Below are 23,581 nucleotides of genomic sequence, written 5' to 3' on the forward strand. Positions count from 1 at the left end.
GTATTATTTTAATGACATGGAGAACAAAGTAAAATAAAATCAGGTTCTCTAAGGGACTTAACAAATATACTCAGCAAACAGAAATTCAACCTCAGAAACCGAGGAGAGGATTCTTACACTAGGGCTAGTATAAACACGCTGTCAGGATCACACCCATGCTTACAGCGACCAGTATAGAATGTGGAAACATGCAGGAATTTGCCTTTAATTTTTTTTTTCCATTTGAAAAGTCATTACTTTCTGAGATGTTTCACAAAATGTTCTTTTTCACATTTGTATCCACACACATCTTATCATTTCACACTGTAAACAACTTGAGAGTAGGAATGAAATCTTATTCTTTATAACTTTGCTGCCTAAATAGAGCCTGATATTTGAGCTGTTTGATCAACGGTTTATTAATAAATCAAATGAACTATCAGCCCAGCCACTAGGTGGCAACACAGTTGTATGTGTAGAGGTATGGTCTAGCTAATAGGAATTCTACCTGGCTGGCCTTGAGTAACAGGCAGGTTTCTAAACAGTTACATGTGTATCTTATTTTGGTAAGTGGAATTATTTAAAATGTACAAGGACAGCTGACTATAACTTTATTGCCAAGTACGTCCTTACAACTAAGAATCCTTTTGTAAGGTAAGTTCTCCTGAAGTGAAATAGCTCATAAGTATGGATTTTCTATATTGGGCAGCATATGTTTTTGTCTAAGAATGCCAGACTTCTGTCACATCCTGTCAAAAGGATATTTTAATGGTCTACATGTTTCAAGCAAATTTCATTCTATAAACCAAAAGCCTACATCCTCCCAACCACAAGTCATTAGCTCAAATTTTTGCCCTGTTTCAAGTTATTATGAGTAATTAATAGTTTTTAAGGTGGGGCAAAAATATGAGCAACTGTGAGCAAATGTTTTGCCTGAAAGTCATAGGGACTCTGGAGTCAGACAAACCCATGTGCCCACTGCTACCACTCAACAAATGTGTCCTTGTGCAGGTTATTAACTTCACTAGCCTCAGTTTATTCATCTCCCCCAAATGAAGATATTATTATCTACTTCATAAAGTGAAAATGATTAAGTGAATAATGTCAGTGGAAGAATATCTAGAGCAATCATTGGCTTATAGCAGGGATTCAATAACTGGTAACTATTATGATTCGTATTCTTCAATGAAAATCTCACCCATATTATTATTTGGTTTATTTAATTTAGTCTCCTGATTTAAGGCCCTCAGCAATTAAATTGAGTTCATAACACCAGGTTTCATAGCGATAGGCCATGCGGATTTGGGCAACATTTGTCCTCTGGATGTCATTTCCAATAGGGCCGTCCTCAAGGTAATTGTTGCCCAGAAACCTTGCTTTCTCCTGTAAGAGAAAAGGAAACAGAATGATTATTGTCTTTTTATCCTGATATAGACTATAATTACATCTTCCACAAAGATTCCTTCCTTGCATTACTTACTGACAAAAGTACTTACTTACTTACAGACCATTCAAAGCACTCATCCAGGGCCTCAATGCTCATGGTCTGCTGAGAAGTCAAGTGTATTTTATTTGCCTCACCAAAGGCAGAGCCAGAGAGATAGAAGACTTCTTTCTAGTCTCTGTCCATAGTAACAGCATATGATTTGTGGGATAATTTTTTCACATGTGTTTCCCCAGCTATCTTTTCAGTACTCAGTTACCAGATCCCATACACAGAAGGGCAAACAGTCAAGGACAGGTCTACCTCATGAGAAATTCCACATTGCAGAACACTGTTTCTTGCCACTTCACACATATCACAGGTACTCAGCTTGAACACTTGTGCAGCAATGGCATATTCTTCCATTAGGGGCTCCTTGGATTATTTATTTAAATGAGACAAAAAAAAAAAAGGAAATAGTGTATTTAAAAAAAATAACACACATCCAGCAGAAAAAGTACAGTGAAATCTCTTGAGTAGACTCTAAAATTCTAGATGGCCAACAGGGACACTTGGGTGCCTCAGTTGGTTAAGCGTCTGCCTTTGGATCAGCTCACGATCCTGGAGTCCCAGGATGAAGCCCCATGTGGGGCTCCCTGCTCAGCGGGGAGTCTGCTTCTCCCTCTCCCTCTTCCCTCTGTTTCTCCTTCTCCCTCCGATCTTTTCCCGCTCGTGTTCTCTCTCACTCACTCACTCAGTCTCTCTCAAATAAATAAATAAATAAATAAATAAATAAATAAATAAATAAAATTCTGGGTGGGCAACAACAGTCCCACCAAATATGCTGGTGTTGCTTAAGATTCCACATGCATACCTTGGTGAAGTGGAATTGCATTGGGTCATCTGTCGACAGCGAGATCATTAGTCCCTTCTGAAGGAAATCTAAAAAAGGATTTTTGGCATATTCTAGAAATAAGCTGTTGTTACTTAATGGCGACATAGCGATGGGAATCTGGGCTAAGAAAAACAAGTACTGTAACACAGGACTCTGAAAAGGAATAGTGAAAAACAATATTTAAGGATGTTGAAAAAGAGATACAAACTAGAAATGTTAAAACCCCATGGTCTACCTCAAGTTTCAGCTTTCCACAAAACGATCACATGTTCTTTAAATCCCTTAGTAAAAAAGAATACTAGTATTTAAATGTAAATACTATTTAGAATAAATTTATTTGGGATCATCAATTTTCAGAAGCATTTGGTCAAATCATATGTTTGAGTTTTAATTGCCTAAGTTAGATGGTCTCTCTCAGAGAAGAAACTTCATCTTGAAACACTTTTTCTTTCTCTACGAGAAAGTTCTGACTCTTGCCAGAGGCGTTTGGAAACATGCTATAACAAGAAATCTGGCAAAAACCAGCTTAAGGTAAGCCAAGTGCCTCTGAATTATCCCTTGTCAGAGTTCTAAAATGGAAGCCGAAGACCTGCATTAATTCATCCCTGCCACTAACTGGTTAGGTAATTTTGAGCAGCTCCTTTGACTTCTCTGGGTCTCTGTAAAATGTACTGCACTTCATAACCTAAAAGTCTTTTTTTGCTCTGCTTTCATTTGATTCCAGTGTTGATAATGACTTGTGACAAAATGATAAGGAAAAAAAATTACTCCCCTAGGTCCAACATAAAACATATTCGGAAGAGAGCCTGCAACTCACCTTTTTTAAATTCAGGCCATGGGAGATATTATCTGCTGTCATGAATGCTGTCATGAGATGGGTGAGAGCCCCCGCTTCCCCGCAGTGAGGTCGGAACAGGAACGTATTCATGCCTCGTTCCCTAGAGAAAGGGAACCGCCACGGTAACCACAGGTCGCTGAATATGACCTAGCAGCAATTCTGGACATGGAGGGATTTACAAGAAAATCTGGTAGAAAAAAAATTAACACTCTGAAAGGGAGTGGGGGCATCTAAAAGATTCAGTGAAACTGGCAATTCCAAATCACAATCTTATTCTTCCCGAACGCAGACTTCTGAAAAAAGAGGCAGCAGAGAATATTGGGGTATGGAGGAACCTAGTCATGATCTGATTACCTGCAGTTTCAACAGGAAGTTTACCAGTATCACCAAGTTCTCATTTCTCCTGTTCATGCTTTTGAGGGGGAAACATTTCCAGAAAACCCTGTTATAATATTCTTCTACTCCTTACCCACGTATATCAAGAAGGGCAACATGTATGGAGGTCTATAATACATCACACAGAGATTAGTATCAATTCCTAAACTTCCAACGAAAGGAACTGTGAAAGTTACTGAAGGTTCCAAAATGTCTATTCGTCCTGCTAAATAAAGAAAGAAACCAAACAAAAAGACAAGGGAAAGAAGGGTCTGGTTTGGGCCGGTCAGAGGCATCCCAGCAATGCAGTGGGATGACCACGCAGGGCACCAATGTCTCAGCAGAGGTGTGTCAGATAGAATCCTCTCCTTCAAGGCACTTGGATGGCTCAGTCGGTTAAGTGTCTGCCTTTGGCTCAGGTCATGATCCCAGGGTCCCAGGAATCGAGACCCGCATTGGGCTTCCGGCTTGGTAGGAAGCTTGCTTCTTCCTCTGCCCCTCACCCTGCTTTTGTGCTCGCTCGCTCTCTCTCTCAAATAAATAAATAAAATATTAAAAAAAAAAAAAAGAATCTCCTTCTAGCTCCAGTTCTCGTCTACTCACTTTCTCAGGCTGTTGAGCACCGCGATGTTCGCATACATGTAGTAGGCATAGTAGGTGTAAGAGGGATTCTTTTCCATTGTCCACTCCTGGGGCTTGGGGCTCTTGGAAGAGAACATGTGGCCACTGTGTTTGGACTCATCGTCCACACTGTCGAAGCCAGTAATCTGTCCGGAAAAGTGAGCCATGTAATGGGGTCAGTCTGACTGCAGGATCCTGGTCCTCAGACAAACTTTCAGCTCCCAAAGCCCAGGACCAAATGTCAGAGATAAGCAGCAAAAATGAGTCACAGCTATGTGGGAGTCCTGGTTCGTGCACAGCAACAGGAAGGCCTAACGGGTCATGCTTACATGCTTGAGGAAGACACTGAGGTCAGGGTGAGCCTGGGGGTTGATGGTGGCCTCAAACACTGGCATGAAAACATTCTCCAGCATCTTTCCGAAGTGTGGAAGGAAATTCTTAGATCGAAACACATCACTAGAGGCAAGAATGAAGAGAATTCACGAAGAAAGTATTTTTAGGATTGGTAGCCCCTGTGTGAGGGAATCAAAGGGACAACATGCCATGTTCAGGAAAAGACTGGGTCCATTCTAGATACATTCTTCTTGGTTACCCATAAGGAGGGATTCAGTTTAGAACTGGCAAAGAGATACAAATGTCTTGCTGGACTGGTTGTCCCCACCTCTTCTACAAACCCTCTGTGGCAAAAATATTAACCTTCACAACTAAGTCCAGGTGGAAAGTGAAGAGTATAGGAACTGTGTCACAAAAGATTCAGTGATTTATTTGTGGCGTATAAAATGGTGAGCATGAAATAGTTATTAAAAACACTTCTGGGGACACCTGGGTGGCTCAGTCAGTTAAGCATCTGCCTTCGGCTCAGGTCATGATCCTGGGGCCCTGGGATCGGGTCCCACATTGTGCTCCCTGCTTAGCGGGGAACCTGCTTCTCCCTCTGCCTGCCACACACCCACTCTCTCTCTCCCCCTCTGAAAAATAAATAAATAAATTATTTTTTAAAAGAAAACTTCTGGACAATCTAACAAACTCTAATATACCACTCAGTATATGTCATTCACTCTTTTATGTGGCCAGAAAGATTAGTGAATTTAATCATAACAACTCAATATGTTATGTACCTTTATGACCCTATTAAAAAAAAAAATTTTTAAGCAAGCTCTATGCCTAATGTGAGACTTGAACTCACCACCCAGAGATCAAGTGGCGTATGTTCCACTCATTGAGACAGTCAGGTACCCCCATTTTAAAGATGATGAAACAAAGGCACAGAGAGCTCATGAAACTTGCCTAAGGTCACACAGCTAATAAGTAACAGAACCAGGATTCAAGTATTGCCAGTCTAGGTCCAGAGTCCATGCTCCTAACTACCATAGCTACCACCTCCTTGCTATAATGATATAATACAGGAAGTTCTACCCCGGTCAACAAGGTTAATTTTTTGGCTAAAAAGAAAGGAAAAGACTCCTGTGTTACCAGAGCACACAGAACACAGGGACAGGTGGCCAGAAAATAAATATAAGTTTGATAAAAGATCAATGATACTGAGCATCCCTGAGGCCAATGAGTAATTAGCAGGTGGTAGTATCATCCGTAAATACTCATTGATTATGGGGAACTTGAGCACTTGTAGATGAGACAATCAGCAGATGGTAGTAAAGGTTCTGATACAAGAAAGCTACATCCCAGTCCAGATAAGCGTGGGGAAGAATGAGCTGGACACAGATAGGTAGACCAAGAGAAAGAAAAAAATAGAATAAAGTGGACATAGTTCTTAGCCTAGCTAAGTTTTAAATATTCTCAATGAGTTATTTTGTGGTTGCATAAAGTCCTGTGTTTTAAAAAAAACCAAACCAGAAAACCTTCTGGCTAGAGAACCGAAGTGAAATGATCTTCCTAACTCCTGTCTCTGGTCAAGAATGCTGAACCCAGAGTGGACAAAACCAGGCCCCCAGGACGGGGTTCTGAGCGGTGCTATAACAAAGCTTATTGTGACTGCATATTCCTCGTTCATGTGGAGGAGGTCGGACAGGTGGGATGAAGCCAGGCTTTAGGGGCTCCGACGGGGAGGTACATACTAGATCCTGGGGACCTGGATCATCCACGTCATGTTGGGGCAGTAGATGCGGTTACGGACGAACCAGCTGGACAGTTTGCTCCACTCATCAAGGCTGCGGCCATAGATTGACAGGCGAGGCTCTGCGTGCTGGTACTTCGCCTCCACCAGGTCCGTGCCTACCTCCTGCGAAGCCAAGAGAGGAGTTCAAAGCCAGGAATTCCCTCAAGTCCCTCTGGGGTCTAAACCTGTGGGGTCTGGGGGTGGATGTAGGTACTATGAAGAACAGAGCACATGTGAAAGGAAGCCAGAGGGAAACTGTTCCACGTTAAGATCTAAGGAAATTGAGGGGCGTCTGGGTGGCTCAGTCAGTTCAGCGCCTGCCTTTGGTTCAGGTCATGATCCCAGGGTCCTGGGATCCAGCCCTGCCAGTGCTGGGCTCCCTGCTCAGTGGGGAGTCTGCTTCTCCCTCTCCCTCTGGCCCTGTTCCTGCTGTCTCTCCTTTCTCTCTCTCATGTGCATGCTCTCTCTCTCTAATAGATAAATTAAAATCTTTAAAAAAAGATCTAAGGAAATTGAGAGATGAGGGGAATCTAATCAGTAAGAGACAGATAAGACATAAAGGAGTCTAAGAGTGAAGAAGTCAAAAGATGATGAGGCATCCTTTCCAAGGCACCTGCAAAAGACATTCAGTTTCTCTTATACCTCCTACTTTCCAAAACACACATCTCCCAAGTCCTCCATGTCATTCCCTGTCCTAGTGCTCAGGCCATGAAGATGAGGGGGAATTCCGATCCCATCCCTTTCCAGGCTTACAACTCCCAGAGCCTGAAAGGGTCCTTAATCAGTCCCAAATCCACACTCTTTGCTTCTCTGGTCTAGGAATTGAAGTCTTTTAAAATCATTACAGTGGACATTTCCAAAGAAATTCTTATATTCATTTCCGGGGTGCTTGGCCCCAGGGATAGCACACTTCCTCCTTCCTTCCTTTCCCTCCCTCCCTCCTTGCTTCCTTCCCTCTTCTCTCCTTCCTACCTTTCCTCCTTCTCTTTCTCCTTCCTCCCTTTCCTTAAGAACCAGACCAGGTACCACAGATCTGGTTGGTTCCTCCTCACCTTGATGATAGTAGCAAAATATTCTCCATCAATATAATTGTCTGTCTTTAGGTAGAGGTCTCGTAGCTCACTTGCTCCTACAGGATTGTATTTGTCATTGAACTTATCAAAACGCTGGAAGGTCTGGCGTCCCTGAATCAGGAAACAGGAGTGCAAGTGTATCATTATACATAGGACATATGGGACATAGAGAGCTAGGGAATGGCCCCCAGGAATGGGGGCCTGGGAACAGGGGCAAGGGTCGGTCTCCAAGAATGGATTCCGGAACAGTCGACAATGAGTGAACCTCAAAATTGTCTGTGGGTGCTTTCAGCCAGTGTGGTCAGGTTAAGAGGGTTCTGAGAAGGGGGTAGTTTGTAGGAGAAAGTCATGCGGGGTTCTGAGTAGGATCAGGAAACTGACATGATCTTTTTCAACCTACAGCATGAACATCCAGAGAATCAACAGTCAGGTCATAGGGATGCATTTTTAATTTGGCAAAAAGTTCCTTTAGGGTCAGATTTTTCTCCTTGGTGCTATGGACCACTCTGTCAGCATCAGTCTGGTAAGATTTCTTAATAAAGCGGAGCAGATGTTTCTGATTCATGCAAGCAGCCGCATGGATGTGGGTGTCCACCTGTGTGTTCGTTCAGAGAAAGAAAAACAACAGTCAACCTTAGTCGTGCCGCTCTTTTAGAGGCTATGGTGCCCAGCAGAAAAGAACCCATGGCACCTCTTTGTACCCTTGCAAGAATGTCACAGGTTAGGTGGATATAATAATAATATGCATTTCTTTTGGATATCTGTACATCCAATTTACTCCCTCTATTTGATCCACATAAAATTCTTGGGGGCATTCTGCACCCCCAAAATGAAGTAGCTGGCCTAGCCTTCACCCCAAAGAGAGAAAGGATCGAAATTATGATGCCATGGCCCAGTGATAGCATTTCTGAGTTAGGTATTTTTATGATTACAATTTTATAAGCTGGAGATTCAATTAATTTAATAATAAATTCATTAAATTTAATATTTAACCTTAATTATTAATAAATAATTGCTTTATTATTTATATTCTAAATCTATTGATTTATTATTAATTTGTTAACTATTAATAAAATAATAAATTTGTTAGATTTATGTTTAATTAATTAAATTGATTAATTAATGAAAGATTAATTTATCCATGGTTAAACAGGCGGCTGAGCCAGGATTTGGTCCCAAATATCTGCTCGTTTATTGTCTATCCCTACCTCTTGCAATCACTTAAAGGGTCAGAACACATCTCAGAAATGTTTCTAAGTTGATTAGTTATCCACAGTCCTTAGTGCATTTGATACTCACAGTCCTCTTGTGAGCTAGACTGGGCAGATGTATTTTCCAATTTTACAAATGAGGAAATTGAAACTCAGAAATATTTAAGCACCTCCCTCAATATCATAGAATTAGGAAGTAGAAGAAAAAGGACTAGAATAAAGATATTCCAAATCCTCGGGTAGCGGTTTTTGAGATTTCATTTGTTTTTGTTATTTTTGTTGTTCATGATCATCTTAACTTTTATGGCAAGGATGTGGTAAACCTTTCTGTGTGGAAAACCATAGAAATGGCATTTTAACCTTTTAGAGTAACTCATCTGCATTCATTAAACCCACCGAACCTGCAGGAATCTTACAGTAATCAGAGAAACACTATCTTTCTTGTCCCACTCAAGAACACATTGGGTTAATGTTCTTGCCCAGCAGAGACCTGTGACAATGTTTACCTTCCTGCAATTATAAAAATCTCGGTGGGCGTTGTTCTTCAGCTCCTTTAACTCATCCATCTCGTTGAGCATCTCATGCACCTGGAACTTGGAGGAGAGGAACTTCAGGCGTCGATGGGTATAGGTTTTACTGTGAAAAATTAAATAGCATCGTTCTGAAACATTCAGACACTTAAAGAAAATAGACTCAATTTCAAAATCATCAGGACCCTTATTGCATATTGGAAACAATTACTGGAACGAACATTCAGTTTGCAGTTAATCTCACTTGAAAAATATGGGGCTCTCCGGGCTCAATCTTTTCATCAAAGCTGGAGAGAATAATGAGGGAAGATTTGGGAAGGCATTTAAAGGCCCGGGTGGGGTGAGGGGCACCTGGCTGGCTCAGTTGGAAGAGCATGAGACTCTTGATCTCTGGACTGTGAGTTTGAGCACCACATTGGGTGTAGGGATTACTTAAATTAATAATAATAATAATAATAATAATAATAATAAAGCCATGTAAGACAATATTGCTCAAGGCAAAGCGCCCTGGCTTTGGAGATAGCACATTCGGGCTTGAATCCTGGCTCAGCCAGCTGTGTAACTTTGGGCACATTACTTAACTCATCAAAGTCTCAGCTTATAAAACTGCAATTATAAATATACCCACCTCAGAGAATGATGGCGAGGAGGGAGGAAAAATATACACAAAGGGTTTCACATAATGTTTGAACATAGTAAGCACTTAATAAATACTCATTCTTACTCTGAGTAGTAGTAGTCCTAGTAGTACAGGTGGTGGCCATAGTAGTGGGGGTGGGGGTGGTAGTGATGGGAATAGTAGTTCAGTCACCATCAAACACTTACACAGGTCCTTGGGCAATTAAAGCAAGTAAAAAATTCATATCATCTAAGAAGCTGTCCATATTTAGATAAGGAAGTGGCTTGGGCTCATCTTTGCTGGCGGCCACCTCATCAGGATAGACGTAAACTATGCCGTCCTTCATTTTGAGGTGATAACCAAGGTTTTCCAAGAGGTCATCTGTTCGGAAGGGGTCTTCTCCTTTCTTCACAGGAGGGGTAAAGACTTTCTCAATAAAACACAGAGCAATAGATCAAGAAATACGATAAATGGCTGCATAAAAATAACCAAAACACGAAACGTTGTAAGATCTTATTCGTTTGGAATCCTGTACGTCATAAGTTATAATTATCCAGTGCTGAGCTAAAGTTTATTTTTGTATTATTTTCCAAAGGTGACTAAATTAGTAGTGTAAAGTAACTATAAGATTGTTTCTAGTATAAGAATGATTTTTAAGTTCTTAAGAAGAACTGTTCACATAATTGATATACTACTTACAAAGCATTTTATTTACTACAGTAGGTTATCAAAGGCTTTCTGTTTAGAACATTTTATGAGCTTATGAGATAATTGCATAGAAATAACAGCCAAACTACAGTTAAAAAGTAGAATTTGGATCTTTTCCTTGATAAAATCAACTTTCTCTATAAGTCTTCATTTAGAGTGGTTATTTTTTTTTCTTTAAATTTTTTTAAAGACTTCATTTATTTATTTGACAGCTAGAGATCACAGTAGGCAGAGAGACAGGCAGAAAGAGAGAGAGGAGGAAGCAGGCTCCCTGCCGAGCAGAGAGCCCGATACGGGGCTTGATCCCAGAACCCTGAGATCATGACCTAGAGCTGAAGGCAGAGGCTCAACCCACTGAGCCACCCAGGTGCCCCTAGAGTGGTTATTTTTTAATAGACTTTACATTTTAAAGCAGCTTCAGGTTCATAGCATAACAGGGCCAAGTACACAGTTCCCATATACTCGTACGCCCCCACAGGCACTGCTTTCCCCACTACCTACACCCTCCACCAGAGGGGTATGTTGGTTAAAATGTATGAACGTACACTGGAGGCCATAATCACCCAAAGTCCATAGTTTACCTTAGAGCTCACTCTTGGGGTTGTACGTTCTATGGGTTTAGACAAATGTATAATGACACGTATCCACGCTTACAGTATCAGACAGAATAGTCTCACTGCCCTAAAGGCCCTTTGTGCTCCACCTACAGTGGTTTTAATAGAAATGGAAATATAAAATAAATTCTTACTCTAAGAATTATAGTTCTTGTTATAATGTATTACCCACCTTTTAAAGTACCTATAATTTTACAATGTCTGCTAAAGGAATAGAGAAGGGATTTTGTGGGTAGATGTCCCCTTCTTTCCCATGCTAACGATTTCAGCCTAAGAAAGCTGTGAACAAATTCTATGTGGTCATGGCCTGTAATGCACTTAGCCATTTACTTTCTTTTCTGTTTTTTTTTTTTTAAAGACCTTATTTACTTAACAGACAAAGATCACAAGTAGGCAGAGAGGCAGGCAGAGAGAGGAGGAAGCAGCCTCCCCGCTGAGCAGAGAGCCTGATGCGGGACTCGATCCCAGGACCCTGAGATCATGACCTGAGCTGAAGGCAGAGGCTTTAACCCACTGAGCCACCCAGGTGCCCCTCAGACTTTTACTTTCAACAAGTGTGTGCCCAAGGCAGCAGGAAGGCTCCAGTTTGCAAGTGATGACTGATGGCCAGAGTAGGGAAAAGAATATAGAAAGAAAAAGTCATACATTTTCTATTCAAAACTGGGAGCTAAGGAACACAAGAAACATAAAACAATATGTTTCCGTGTGAAATCTTAATTTTCCAATCTTTACACTTAAACATCCTGAGAGATAAAGCATAATTTAGAAGAAAGAAAGACAAAACAGATATCCTAAATGTCGATATTATAGAAAAATAGGTAAACCAATTTGATGTATTACCAAACTGGATACATGTTTAAAATGATTTTAATATTAAAAGGCATTATAGAGAAGAAGTTGTAAAACTGGAAATCTTTTAATGATACAAAGATCTGAAAGTTCAGAAACACTTTAATATTTGCCTCCCTTGAAATTTCAATCCTAGAATTATAATCTGAACTAGGTAAAGCAGTTACACAAAGATGTTTACATAAAGCCATTTATGATAGCCTTACTCGAAATAAAGTTTAAAAGTCAGAAATCTAAATGCCTAAAAATAAGAGTTGGTTAAATAAATTATGATACAGTTATATAATAGAAATCTGGGAAATTATTAAAATCTGACTATTGAAAAATAGGTATTGAACTTTATGTAAGGGAGAAAGTAAACCAGTGAGATATGTAATAAAGGACTATGGAAAGTCAAAATATGTAGTTTAGATTTATCCAGAGGTTAAAGCAAGTCAGGAAAGATAGTATCTGGGCTGCACGTTGAAGGATGTGGTTGGATCTAGACATTTGGACATTCAGGGAAAAAGTGAACTCTTCCCCTATTCAGGCACGGGGCACAGCATGACAAGGGACAGGAAAGTGCTAAACCACTTCCCACCAGAACTTCCCACCAGAACAGAGTGGAGTAGATAAGGTAAATATATAAATACATTGAGGGCGTACGTCTAAAAAAATCAATAAATAAATCGTAGTTAGGAGCCATTTGATGGTAGGCCTTGAATGCCAGGCTGAAGACTGGACTTAAGTTTGTAGGTAATGGGCAGCAATGAAAGGTTTTTGTTAAGAGAAGGACATGCTCAGATTTGTGTTTTAATAATTGGCACTAAAGTGAATATGAACCAAAAGGGAGTGATATTAGAATTTAACAGAGTAGGTCAGAAACTGGCAATAATCTGGACAAGAAGAAATATAGGCCTAACTTAGGGTTTGGGGAATAGCAAAGAAGGGAGATTTTTGAGAGATATTGTACAGAGTCAATTACAATTGTGTATGTGGGCAGGAGAGACAATGGAGTCAAAGATGACTATATTTTTAGACTGGATTACTTATGCAAGAGTCTTTCCTTATCCATAGGGTATATGTTCCCAGACCCCCAGGGGATGCCTGGAACTGTGACTAGAACTGAACCCTGTATATACCATGTCTTTTCCTATACTTACATGCCTACTGATGGGCTACTGGTCTACCACCTTACTCGTATTTGTATAAATTGGGCACAGTAAGAGATTAATAACAACAATGAATAATAAAATAGAACTATTATAACAATTTAGTATAATAAAAGTTAGGTGATGTGGTCTCTTTCAAAATACCTTTTTTTTGGATTTTATTTGTTTATTTATTTGTTTTATTTGTTTATTTTGAGAGAGAGAGAGAGAGAATGAACATGAGCAGAAGGAGAGAGAGAATCTCAAGCACACTCCCCGCTGAGCACAGAACCTGACACTGGGCTCTATCTCATGACCCTGAGATCATGACCTGAGTTAAATCAAGAGTTGGATGCTTAATTGACAGCCACCCGGGCACCCTTCTCAAAATATCTTATTGCCCTATACTCACCTTTCCTGTTATGATGATGTGAGATGATAAAATGCCTACGTGAGATGAAGAGAGGGGCATGATGTAGGCATTGTGATGTAGCATTAGGCCACTCCTGACGTGACAATAAATCAGGAGGATCATCTGCTTATGGATCTCAGCTGACCACAGGTAACTGAAACCACAGAGAGCCAAACCATGGGTGGAGCAGGGTGGGGAGGGGAGGGTGGGGGTGGGGGGTGGGAAACTACTGTAATCTAGGGGCATATTTGATATCTAGTAATTAAACCTAAAGATCTATTTCATACTCTGCATGAGAAAACTACTTACCTGGGTAGAAGCTCTCATTTGCAACCCAAGCCTCACCCTCAATGTTCCTCAGGTACTTGGAAGGGGTTTTAGGGAACCTCTGAAATGACTTCTGCATATACTTCTCCCGTATACACAATGCCCTGTATAGACCTTTGCAGACCATTTCGAAGTCTTCAACTGTAACCTGCCAAGAAAATGACAGAATATCAGAGTTCTCCTGTGAAAATCCAGGGATCGGGTTAAGTTTGTCTTTGGTACGAGCCTGCCTTCCGGGCTGTTGCTGCCCACACTGAGGCTGGCCTGCCCACACGGCCGCTTCCTGCTTGATCTGGGCCCTCGGTCCTCCTCCAGGAGCAGGTCTTAAAGTTTTTCCAACTCTCCCATTTCTACTAAAACTCACCTATTCTGCAGGTCTTGGCTTATACAGGCTGGTGTGTATTTGCGGGGTTTGCCAGAAAGCAGTGATTATCTAGCAAATGTGATGAAAAGATCCCATTCTCCCTAACGTGGAGAATACTTTCTTTCTTCCAGGTAAGGACGTTTTACGTAGAGGCTTCTGAAGACAATATCTCAACAGAAAGACCATGTGACTCTAATCTGAGAATTCAAACTACTTTTTGGTCACTAAGGGAAATATTTGGGAACGAATAAAGTGTCACATCCCTCCAACCCCACCACACATGCACGGCCTTCTTTAGTTATACATGAATCAGAACATTATCCATTCTTTTGGATGGCTTTTAACTTTTTAAAAAGGATTTAACTATTTATTTTAAAGAGAGAGAGTGGGAGGGTGGGAAGGGGCAGAGGGAGAAGAAGAGAAAATCTTCAAGCAGACTTCATGCTGGACACAGAGTCTGACACAGGGCTTGATCCTAGGACCCTGATATCAGGACCTGAGCCAAAACCAACAGTCAGACACTTAACCAACTTCGCCACCCAGGCAGCCTCTTTTGGATGGCTTTAAAGAGAATTTTGGCTGTGGCTAAAAATAGCAAGATTCTAGAGTAACATTTTTCTAGAATTGCTGGAAATTTCCTAAACTGGCCTCTCCCATGCACCATCCCCGACCCCTGGTTGGGCCTGGCACACCCAGGGAGTCATAACTTGAAATCACTAAAGGCTCATCATCAGATGATGAGCCTTGTGGGACCAGTGTGAGCATGTTTCCAGGGTTTGAGGTCCTGATGTTGATCCTAATCTGCTGAACTCTTCTTAAAGGTCTGCAGACATTGGCCAAGAGAGTCTGGCTCCGGTGGTGGAGCTAAGGGTCTGCTTCCAACACGGCATGTTTGCTCCTTTGCCACATGGTAGGCCACCAGTCTATCTTCTCCAGGATAAGAGCTGGAAAAGATATTCACCTTGGTGTCTTCTGCACTTAGCACACCATGCCTCGTACAGAGTAGGTGCTGGGTAAGACCTGATTAAATGGCATCAATTGATTAGCAGGGATTAATGGCCTTGGAAACTTAGTCCTGATCCCCCTACCTTTCTGTTCAATTACAAAGGCGAAGACCAATGGGGCAGATTCCAGCTCGGTAGGGTTTTGCTCATCACCCAGCCACATTCAGCCAACAGGTACAGCAACACACCTAGTTCTTCAAAAACTCCCAGCCATGGTTCCATGTGCCCTCCAGCTTTCAGAGAAGAAGCAGCTAGTCACTGCTCCCTGATTTCTGTGAACTTGTCATCCCTCCCATCTTCCTTCTTTTTATTTTTGTTTCTACCAAGCACAGAGGTATCAAGTTTGTCTCCCAATTTTTATGGCTTTTTTTTTTTAACTTCCGGGGCGGGGGGTGGGGTGTCTCCAAACCTTGTTTTCCCTGTATCTAGTAAACATCTCCTTTCAGTTATTGACCATCTAAAACGCCAACCGTTTGCAGAGCACCAGTGTTATCATACAGAAAGTGAACAGACAAGAATCATGTTTGTTTCCTTGCTCTGTCACTTTTAGTATCTTGGGACTGACCCCAAGTGGGTCAGTTACATGAGAAAAGGGCTTAGGATGGGTCATTAAAACTATATTTGGAGCACAGACTGATAGCTAACCATCAGTTTCACAAATATGACGCTGATTCTGCAAGTCCATGTGGCAGAGATTTATTAATTGCCCAACTGTTCTGGATAGGACAGGCAGGTCAAGTTGTTTGTGACATAAGTTTACGATCCCTGTGGCATAACTAGAGTCTATTCCAGGCAATAATCTACTGTGTAAGCATCTGTAATGAAATCAGAGATGACCGCTGGTCAAAAAAACAAAACAAAACAAAACAATAGCCCCATTAGAATTTTCTAGCCTGTCTCTCATCTTCCTTCTTTTCTCTGGGCTCTCTACTCCTCTCATCTCCCTCTCTTTCTTCCCATCTGTTTTTTTGTTTTTTGTTTTTTGATTTTTTTTTTTTTTGACTGGTTTATGCTACCTTCTCTCTAGGTCTAGGGCTGCCCTGGGACCATCTTTTCCCAAGAGTCCCCTGTGCCTCCCAAGGCTCCCTGTCCTGCTTTGTGGTATCTTCGGCGAGACTAGCCCACCAGCTGTTCTTATTTCCTGTGCCCAAATTTGTCTAACGCATTCCATAACACACACTGCCTCCTGTCACATATTCTCCATGTGCACGCAAATGAGATGAAGGAGGATGAATTATATGGGATGATAAAGCAAAACAGAAATAGAAGGTATAGCATATTGGTGTTGAGAGGATATAAGGAAGTAGAACAAGGACAAGCTAGCTAACACCTTTCTCAGTAGGAAGGGGAGGACGGCAAGGAAGCTGAAATAATGAAGCTGTGTCTTTGCAGCAGCTGCATCTGAGGGGCAGGGAGCAACTCACCCCCGAGGCATAATCGCCGGTGATCTGCACTCTCTGGAAATCAGGCACGGTCTGGTATGTTGGAGATGAAGAAATGTATTCGTTGATGTGGGACAGTTTGGTGGATGATGTTTCACATTGGGGAATGGACAAATTAACAGTCTTCCGTTCATGGAAACGTTTTTTTCTGGATTTGAAATGCAAAAATAAAAGGATTTAATGTTGGCCTCGTTGGGAGTTTCATTGTGATAGAATGATGTTTCACTGTCCAATTTCATTTTGAGGACAAAAAGTGAAAATTAAAATGTCAGCGGCGTGTCAGAAACAGGATCGAAGCATATGGGAAGAGGTATCACGTGACTGTATTCCTTTCTTCCTGGTAGCCCTTGGAACAGTGGGCCTTTGGGAACATGCTAGAAGGCTTTCAGCATGACCTTGTTCTTCACAGGCAGTCAGCTCCTAGCAGATAGGGGTCTGGGTATCATAATAAGCACAGGCTTTGTCAGTCACTACATGTGTCGTTTTATGTTTGTTCTTAAACTTTTGAGCTCATGTTGCCCCATATGAAAATGCCTACCTTATAGGAATTCGGTGAGATTTAGTGTATGGAACTTATAAGTTGCTTAATTAGTATTACTTCCTCAAATCAACAAGTATTGAGTTTCTGCTCTGACCTGACACTTATGATAGGTCCTATGGGGCATGCCCAAGAAGGTGGATTGTTGCTCTTTCCTTAAAAACATAAAATGAAAAGGATGACCAGGGCAGGAGAACAGAAATGGAGGGTTGTGTCCCTGAGGCCTGGAGAAGGTCAGACTGGCCAGAGGGCAATATTCACATCAGAGAGCACAGTGCTAAGGTTGGCTCAAACCGACCTAAAGATGAGGCTCTCGAGTTCTGGTTTCTATACTCCTGGTATGGAAGCTGAGTGTGTGCCCAGCAGCCATCAGCCCACTGTGGTTTGGAACAGTTGCCCAGGAGCTCACATCCTCTTACTTGGGTAGACAGGGAGGCTTGAACTAAAGGAAGATGCGATGAGCACAGGATGTCTACTGTTTTCTTCTTCTGAGTAATCGGTAAACTTGCCCTAGCTTATACGGTGCTGGGGTGGGGGTATTGGGGAGTGGGAGGAGTTTTTATCTCTGGCACAGTTCTTCCTCCATGTTGAACCATCATTCAGACAGACTGACATTTCTGCTTCCTGTGTCTCAATGTCCCAGCATTCCCTTTACACCGCTTACCTCCTGCCTTCTATAGAGGTGGCCATGGCCTCCAGGTGGAATATGTGTTTTTGCATCTCCTGATGAGAAATTGGGCAGATTTCATCCACATCAAAGGGGGAAATCTCATGACGGCCTCCCTCATCTTTGACTTCAGAGGCGAATACTTTTTCAGCAAAGCTACGTAATGCATCATCAATTTCTGAAAGAGGTTTTCATGGGTTAGTATTTAAGAACCCTTTGTCAGAGGTCATCAGAGAATTCCTGCCATGTGTAAGGCACAGTGCTAAAGACTGCCTTGGGGGGTGTGGTTCCCCTATACTCTAACCAGTGTCCCAGAAATATGTCAGAGTTCAATGCCTGCTCTCTCTTTAGAGGTTTCCCGGTGGGTAGCATGGAAATCCATTCTCAGAGACGTAGGTCAGATTCCTACAGCACATCCCAGGAGGTCCTGAAGATGGGATTGGCTTCTTGTAGGACTAGCACTTAATCTAAGATCACCTGTTTCTGGCAAGGCTAAATCTGACTTCATAGTAACCATGCAACATAGTCCTTATTAGATTGGTGGAGTTTTTCTGATGCTTGTGAAGAAATGAATAGGATTGTTAGTCCTTGGAGTTTTTCTTGTAAAGAGAACCAGGGATGTAGGTAGTTCTGAGAAATGAGTATGTCCGTTGGGTCTTTCCTCCTCATGGAGCAGATACTGTGTTTCTCTTACACATTATTTCGAATCCTGACAACTTGATGATACACTGAGGAAGGGAGCCACTGAAATTTACTACCCAGTGTTGGGAGTCCCATTTCTTGTGGACACATGGCCTTCCATAATGAATGACCCATAGAAAGCAAATTTCACTTTACATGCTTTAATATGTCCATCTTTTTAAAAAAAAGTTTGTTAATTAATTAATTTTAAGTGATCTCTACACTTGGTGTGGGGCTCGAACTCGCAACCCCGAGATTGAATTGCATGCTCTTTCAACTGAGGTACCCCTTAATATTCCCATCCTTAGAATGGGTGGAGGGGTGACCTTTTGCTTGGCAATGACTAACTCCAAAACTCTAAGGATGTAAGAGAATTAATTTCATCATATAGGGTGGTGATGGCCATTAAGGATCTGTTCTTCTGTTAAGTTCCATTGCATTTTCCACATATCCAGTTGCTTCAGCATTACTTCTAATACTTCCAAAATCTCTTGGTATTTCCAGAAAAGAGCAGGTAGCAAATAATGAGAATGACAAATAGGTAGCTACTTGAAGCAACAAAAGATGGAACATTCTTCAGATGATGACAGAGCAAACTGCATGCAAAGAGAAAGTACCCCTCACTTCTGTCCCATCAGTATCTATACAGGTCTCCAAAATGCCACGTTTTCAAGTTTAACCTAAGGAAGTGTCATATGCTCAAGTCCCTGTTCTGCACTTAGTAACACATTTACCTTCCTCTGTCTTAGTTTCCTTATCTGTAAATTGGTAAGACTAATACCTACAAAACCTCACTCATAGGCTCTCATGGTAATGTACATGGAAATGCTTTACAGAGAATAAAGCAGTAGCTCAGACTGAATAATTCAACTTGGTAGCATTGGTTAGACAGCTATGTGGCATTTGAGGCTAGCTTTGGGCTGGCTATTAAGGAAAAGATCGATGATATGACTTAATTTAGGCTGAAGCATACATTGGAAATGATAGCGATTGTTTCCTAACTTCACCAACACTGTCAGGTCAGCCTGCTTTCAAAACCTGGCTTCTCCCAGGAGAATATCAGCAACCCACTCTACTGGCTGAACTTTATCATCTATTTGCTTCATTAGACTCAAGCAAAGCCTGAAACTGGAAACCGTCTTTGGATGCTCTGGAGTGATTTTTTGACAAGTACCACAATCCAAAAAGGACCAAATGGAACTCTAAGTAGGTACATTTGATAGCCTGAGAATACCTCACCACCCCGCTACCAACAGATTCCCAGAAATTAGTATCATTCCTGCATGAGAATCACAAGCAAGCCCATGCACCTCAAGGATGAATGGCAGGCAGAAGTTAGAAGAGGCTTCATGCACCATGAAAGGCAAATAAAAATAGGCTGGTTGGTTATGATGATGAGGAGGAAGATGAGGATGGAGATGAGAATGAGCATAGGGCTGGCAATGAGGATGCACCTGGCTTGTCATGGTGGGCCTGTGGCAATGCTGTCAGAGGCCTCAGGAAGGACGTCAGGGAAATGGATCCCCAGAAACCAAATCTTACTCGCTGGATATCTAGCTCTTCCAAGACAAGCAGTCTTTATCTAGGACTGCACATATATCCTTTTGTTTCATATGTTCAAACATTATTGTTTTTCCTAAGGTTGCATCTCCCTAAGCCACTATAGACAGTTGTCAAGTAGAAACTCTACTGTCAAGAAGTGGTTTACATGATGCCCCAAATTATATGGTTGACGTTTCCTTCCACTGAATCAACCAGTTGTTTTGACTTCATGCAACCACAGCTGCAATTTGACTCTGAATTCAAGAACTCTGCCTTTCAAAAATATTTCACGGAGTGGTGATGATTGTGGGAAGGAAAGAGTGAAACTGGTATTTCCAAAGATGAGTAGATAAGATCTGGTGACAGTTGGAATTCCTGGCATAAAGGACAGATGACTCCCTTGGGACTGTACAGATCATTGTTGAGTTCTTTTTTGAGCATATTATGCTTGTGATAATGCAGTATCGGAGTGGAAATATCTTGAGGCTAGGACATCTACATTTACATATAGAATCGACAGAGAATAGAAACAAGTAGTAGAATGAAGAAGCCAAGACACTGAACTAGGGGAGAGAAAAAGTGTCTGTGGCAGCTGGATGGCCTTGGGCAAACCCCATAATCACAGGGAGCCTCAGTGTTCATCATCATAACAGGGGAATGTTAATAATAACGATGTCAACTTCAGAGAACTGTTATAAAGATTAAACAAACATACTTGAAAAACTACACAGTACTATAAAGAAGTTGGGAATTATTATTATTAACATGGGAAGTGCAAGATTCTTGAGAAAAGGAATATCATGCTTGCCTCTTCACTCAACAAATCCGGAAAAGCATGCTTATTTCCCAGCAGTGCTTTAGGGGTGTGTAGGAAAGACAGGTCTTAGGAGTTTCGTCTGCCGCATCTCTTCTCATGGAGGAACTCCAAGGCAGACCTACTATCCATCAGCTAAAGGACAAATCTCATTTGTGATGGAGGGAAACATAGAGTTACGGTTTTACCTAAAGCAAGATTTTATTTTATCTGGTCACTAAAATTGACCATGAAATGTTTTGCTTTCGAGCTGAGGATTTCCTAAGGCAAGACTCAATAGACCCCCTTGGCTAATCTAATCTAAAGAAGAACATCTTTTATTTTAAAACATCAAATGAATGCCCCATGAGAGACTTTTAAAAAAAAAAATGTGGTTTTTCTTGGGAGTCCAGAAAATCCATGAGTTCATTTGTAATGCTATGGAATATCTATGGTCATTACTAATCTTTAAAAAAATATATTTTATTTATTTATTTGAGAGAGAGAGAGAGAGCACAAGCAGGGGGAGGGGTGGAGGGAGAAGCAGACTCCCCGCTGATCAGGGAGCTCTAGGTGGGACTGGATCCCAGGACCCTGGGATCATGACCTGAGCCAGAGGCAGACGCTTAACTGACTGAGCCCCCCAGGCACCCCTGGTCATTATTAATCTTTGTTGGCTTCCAATGATATTCAATAAACACTGCTGAAAAATACTCTTGTTTCTGAATTAACAAATAGTGTCATTTTTTAACTGATTCTTTGGCAAATAGCAGGAAAAATAGTCCAAAATACTCACGTTTTTCTTCAGCTGTTTGAAGAAAAATAAAACAAGTTAAAAAATATAAACAACTTTCAGAAATGATAGTGGCTATTATTCAGTGCTTTGGAAAAGAAACGCGTAGACTTGTACAAGAAGGGGGTGTGATGGAACTTGATTTACCTACAATTGGGTGCCATCAGAAGGCCCTAGGAATATGGCCAGTATACATCCTTTTTTCCTCTCTTTTTCTTTCTAATATGGCTCTTTAAATTTATGTTTATAATCTTAAAGAGATACTCTTCGTAAAATGTGATTTTAAAGAAATTTGATCTAGAGAAATGGAAACTCTCTTACGATACTGGTTGCGGGTAAACCATGCACCTCATCTGGTCAACAATTTAGTAACACCTACCAAACAGCCATTACTGAGAATCTATCCTACTGATTTTCATCCTTAAAAATGGAAAAAGCTTTAGGTGCAAATAATGTTCTCAGAGTATAATTATACTTACCCCAACTGTAGAGAACCTGGAGGATTAGTTAAGGAAATTAGAATATTACACTGCGATTCAAAATGATGTTAGGAATAGTTTTAAAAACCATGGTAAATGATTAGGTCATAATATTAAGCCAAAAAAAAAAAAAAGGGGGCAGGCTATAAAGTGACATGTATGGAATAATCATAACAATGCTTTTAAAAATTCTTTAAATTTGCATAGAAAATAAATTGACATGTGAAGTGTATCTTTGGATGATGGGCCGGTGATTGTTTTTTTTCTTGCTACTACTTGCTTCTGCACTTAGCAACACCTTTACTTGAATGTTCTGCATTCTCTACATGAGTGTTCCCTGCATTACCTTTCCTCAATGTTCTGCATTCTCTACATGAGTGTTACTACTTTTATTTTCAGTGTCATTTCTTTTTCTTATTTCATAGGAGACATGTATTTCTTTCACAAGGAAAAAGACATTATTATTCTAAAAATTACTGTGTGTACAAACCTAGATTGTGACTGGGTTAATATTTCCACTATGCTCATGGTTGTCAGCTAAATCCTCTAGCTAAAGATGTCATAGGGGACCCTGGGATCATCCAAGATGCTACCACATGACACAGCTCTAGGAAATCACCTCCCTTCCAAAACTAACAAAAAAAAAATTCTTGAAAATCATGTCTTGCTTCTTCCTGAAAAGTATTATCAAAGCTACTCTGACCCTAAAGAAAGGATAGTCAAAGCTGACAAGATACCTAGAGGAACGGGTTGCATTTAAAAGAATCGAGCTCTCCAAACGCTTTTGCACACCTACCTGCAAGTTTCAACAGAGGCATTGTTGCCGGGGTCCTGGATTCTAGGATAGCACAGGAGGAAGGAGGAGCGAGGAGACAGGCTGTGGGGATGAATGTCTGACAGTAGAATACCCTGACACTCATTTTGTGATTTTGCTTTGCACCTGTAATCCGACCCTTCTCTGCTAAAAAAAGGGATGAGTTTTAGACCTATTTATAGGTTGAGGCAATTGATGGTGCAAAACAGGTGAAGCCTCCAGTCTTTACTCAGGGATTTCAGAGATGATACGTGCTAGGTCAGGAACTGCACTTCATTACTTTCTAAATTTTCCAATGGATTGGATTCTCCTCAAGTGTAGCTTTCTCGCATGACCTGACCACTGGTGATGATTTTTTTTTTTTTTTTTTTAACCACGGGAATCTTCCAGGCTTGGATGTCCAAGTTCTCAGGATTTCAGTCATGAGAAAAGCTTTCTGTAGTTGATGAATATACTGGTGTATTCATTGAGTTCACAACACACACACATGGACACACACATGTGCGTGCACTCACACATTTTCTTTAGAAATACCCTAGATTGAACAGAAACTCACCCGACGGAACTTATATAATAAATGAGGTAGTAAACTTACTCCCAATCTTAGAGAAAAGTCAGCTGCCATCAGAGTGCTCAGTTACCCCTACTCTGTAAATTGTTACAAAAGGAATAGTATCTTTCTTTTACATAACATTTTATAGTACATAGAGCATTTTCCAGACGTTATCTATTTGATCCTAACTA

General features: G+C 41.1%; 1 protein-coding gene across 2 annotated transcripts; it reads right to left on the minus strand.

Moving 5' to 3' along the window:
• Positions 1-1,203: 1,203 nt before the first annotated feature.
• On the minus strand, positions 1,204-22,943 carry LOC111143295 (adenosine monophosphate deaminase 1). 2 transcript variants are annotated; one of them, XM_022496940.1, is made up of 16 exons: positions 22,820-22,943; positions 21,548-21,559; positions 17,733-17,913; positions 16,513-16,678; positions 13,703-13,868; positions 9,887-10,106; positions 9,038-9,167; positions 7,721-7,915; positions 7,300-7,431; positions 6,207-6,370; positions 4,461-4,587; positions 4,114-4,277; positions 3,115-3,235; positions 2,277-2,450; positions 1,727-1,837; positions 1,204-1,362 (listed from the first exon to the last, which is right to left on the minus strand). In XM_022496940.1, exons 1-16 carry the CDS (start codon positions 22,941-22,943, stop codon positions 1,204-1,206), a joined length of 2,346 nt encoding a protein of 781 aa, XP_022352648.1. The 2 variants fall into 2 exon arrangements, with proteins under 2 accessions (XP_022352648.1, XP_022352649.1); XM_022496941.1 differs by lacking the exon at positions 21,548-21,559.
• Between the last annotated feature and the right edge of the window lie 638 nt (positions 22,944-23,581).

This window comes from Enhydra lutris, unplaced genomic scaffold, assembly GCF_002288905.1.
Source record: "Enhydra lutris kenyoni isolate GAN:26980312 unplaced genomic scaffold, ASM228890v2 scaffoldscaffold9, whole genome shotgun sequence".
In the NCBI taxonomy this organism is placed as follows: domain Eukaryota; kingdom Metazoa; phylum Chordata; class Mammalia; order Carnivora; family Mustelidae; genus Enhydra; species Enhydra lutris.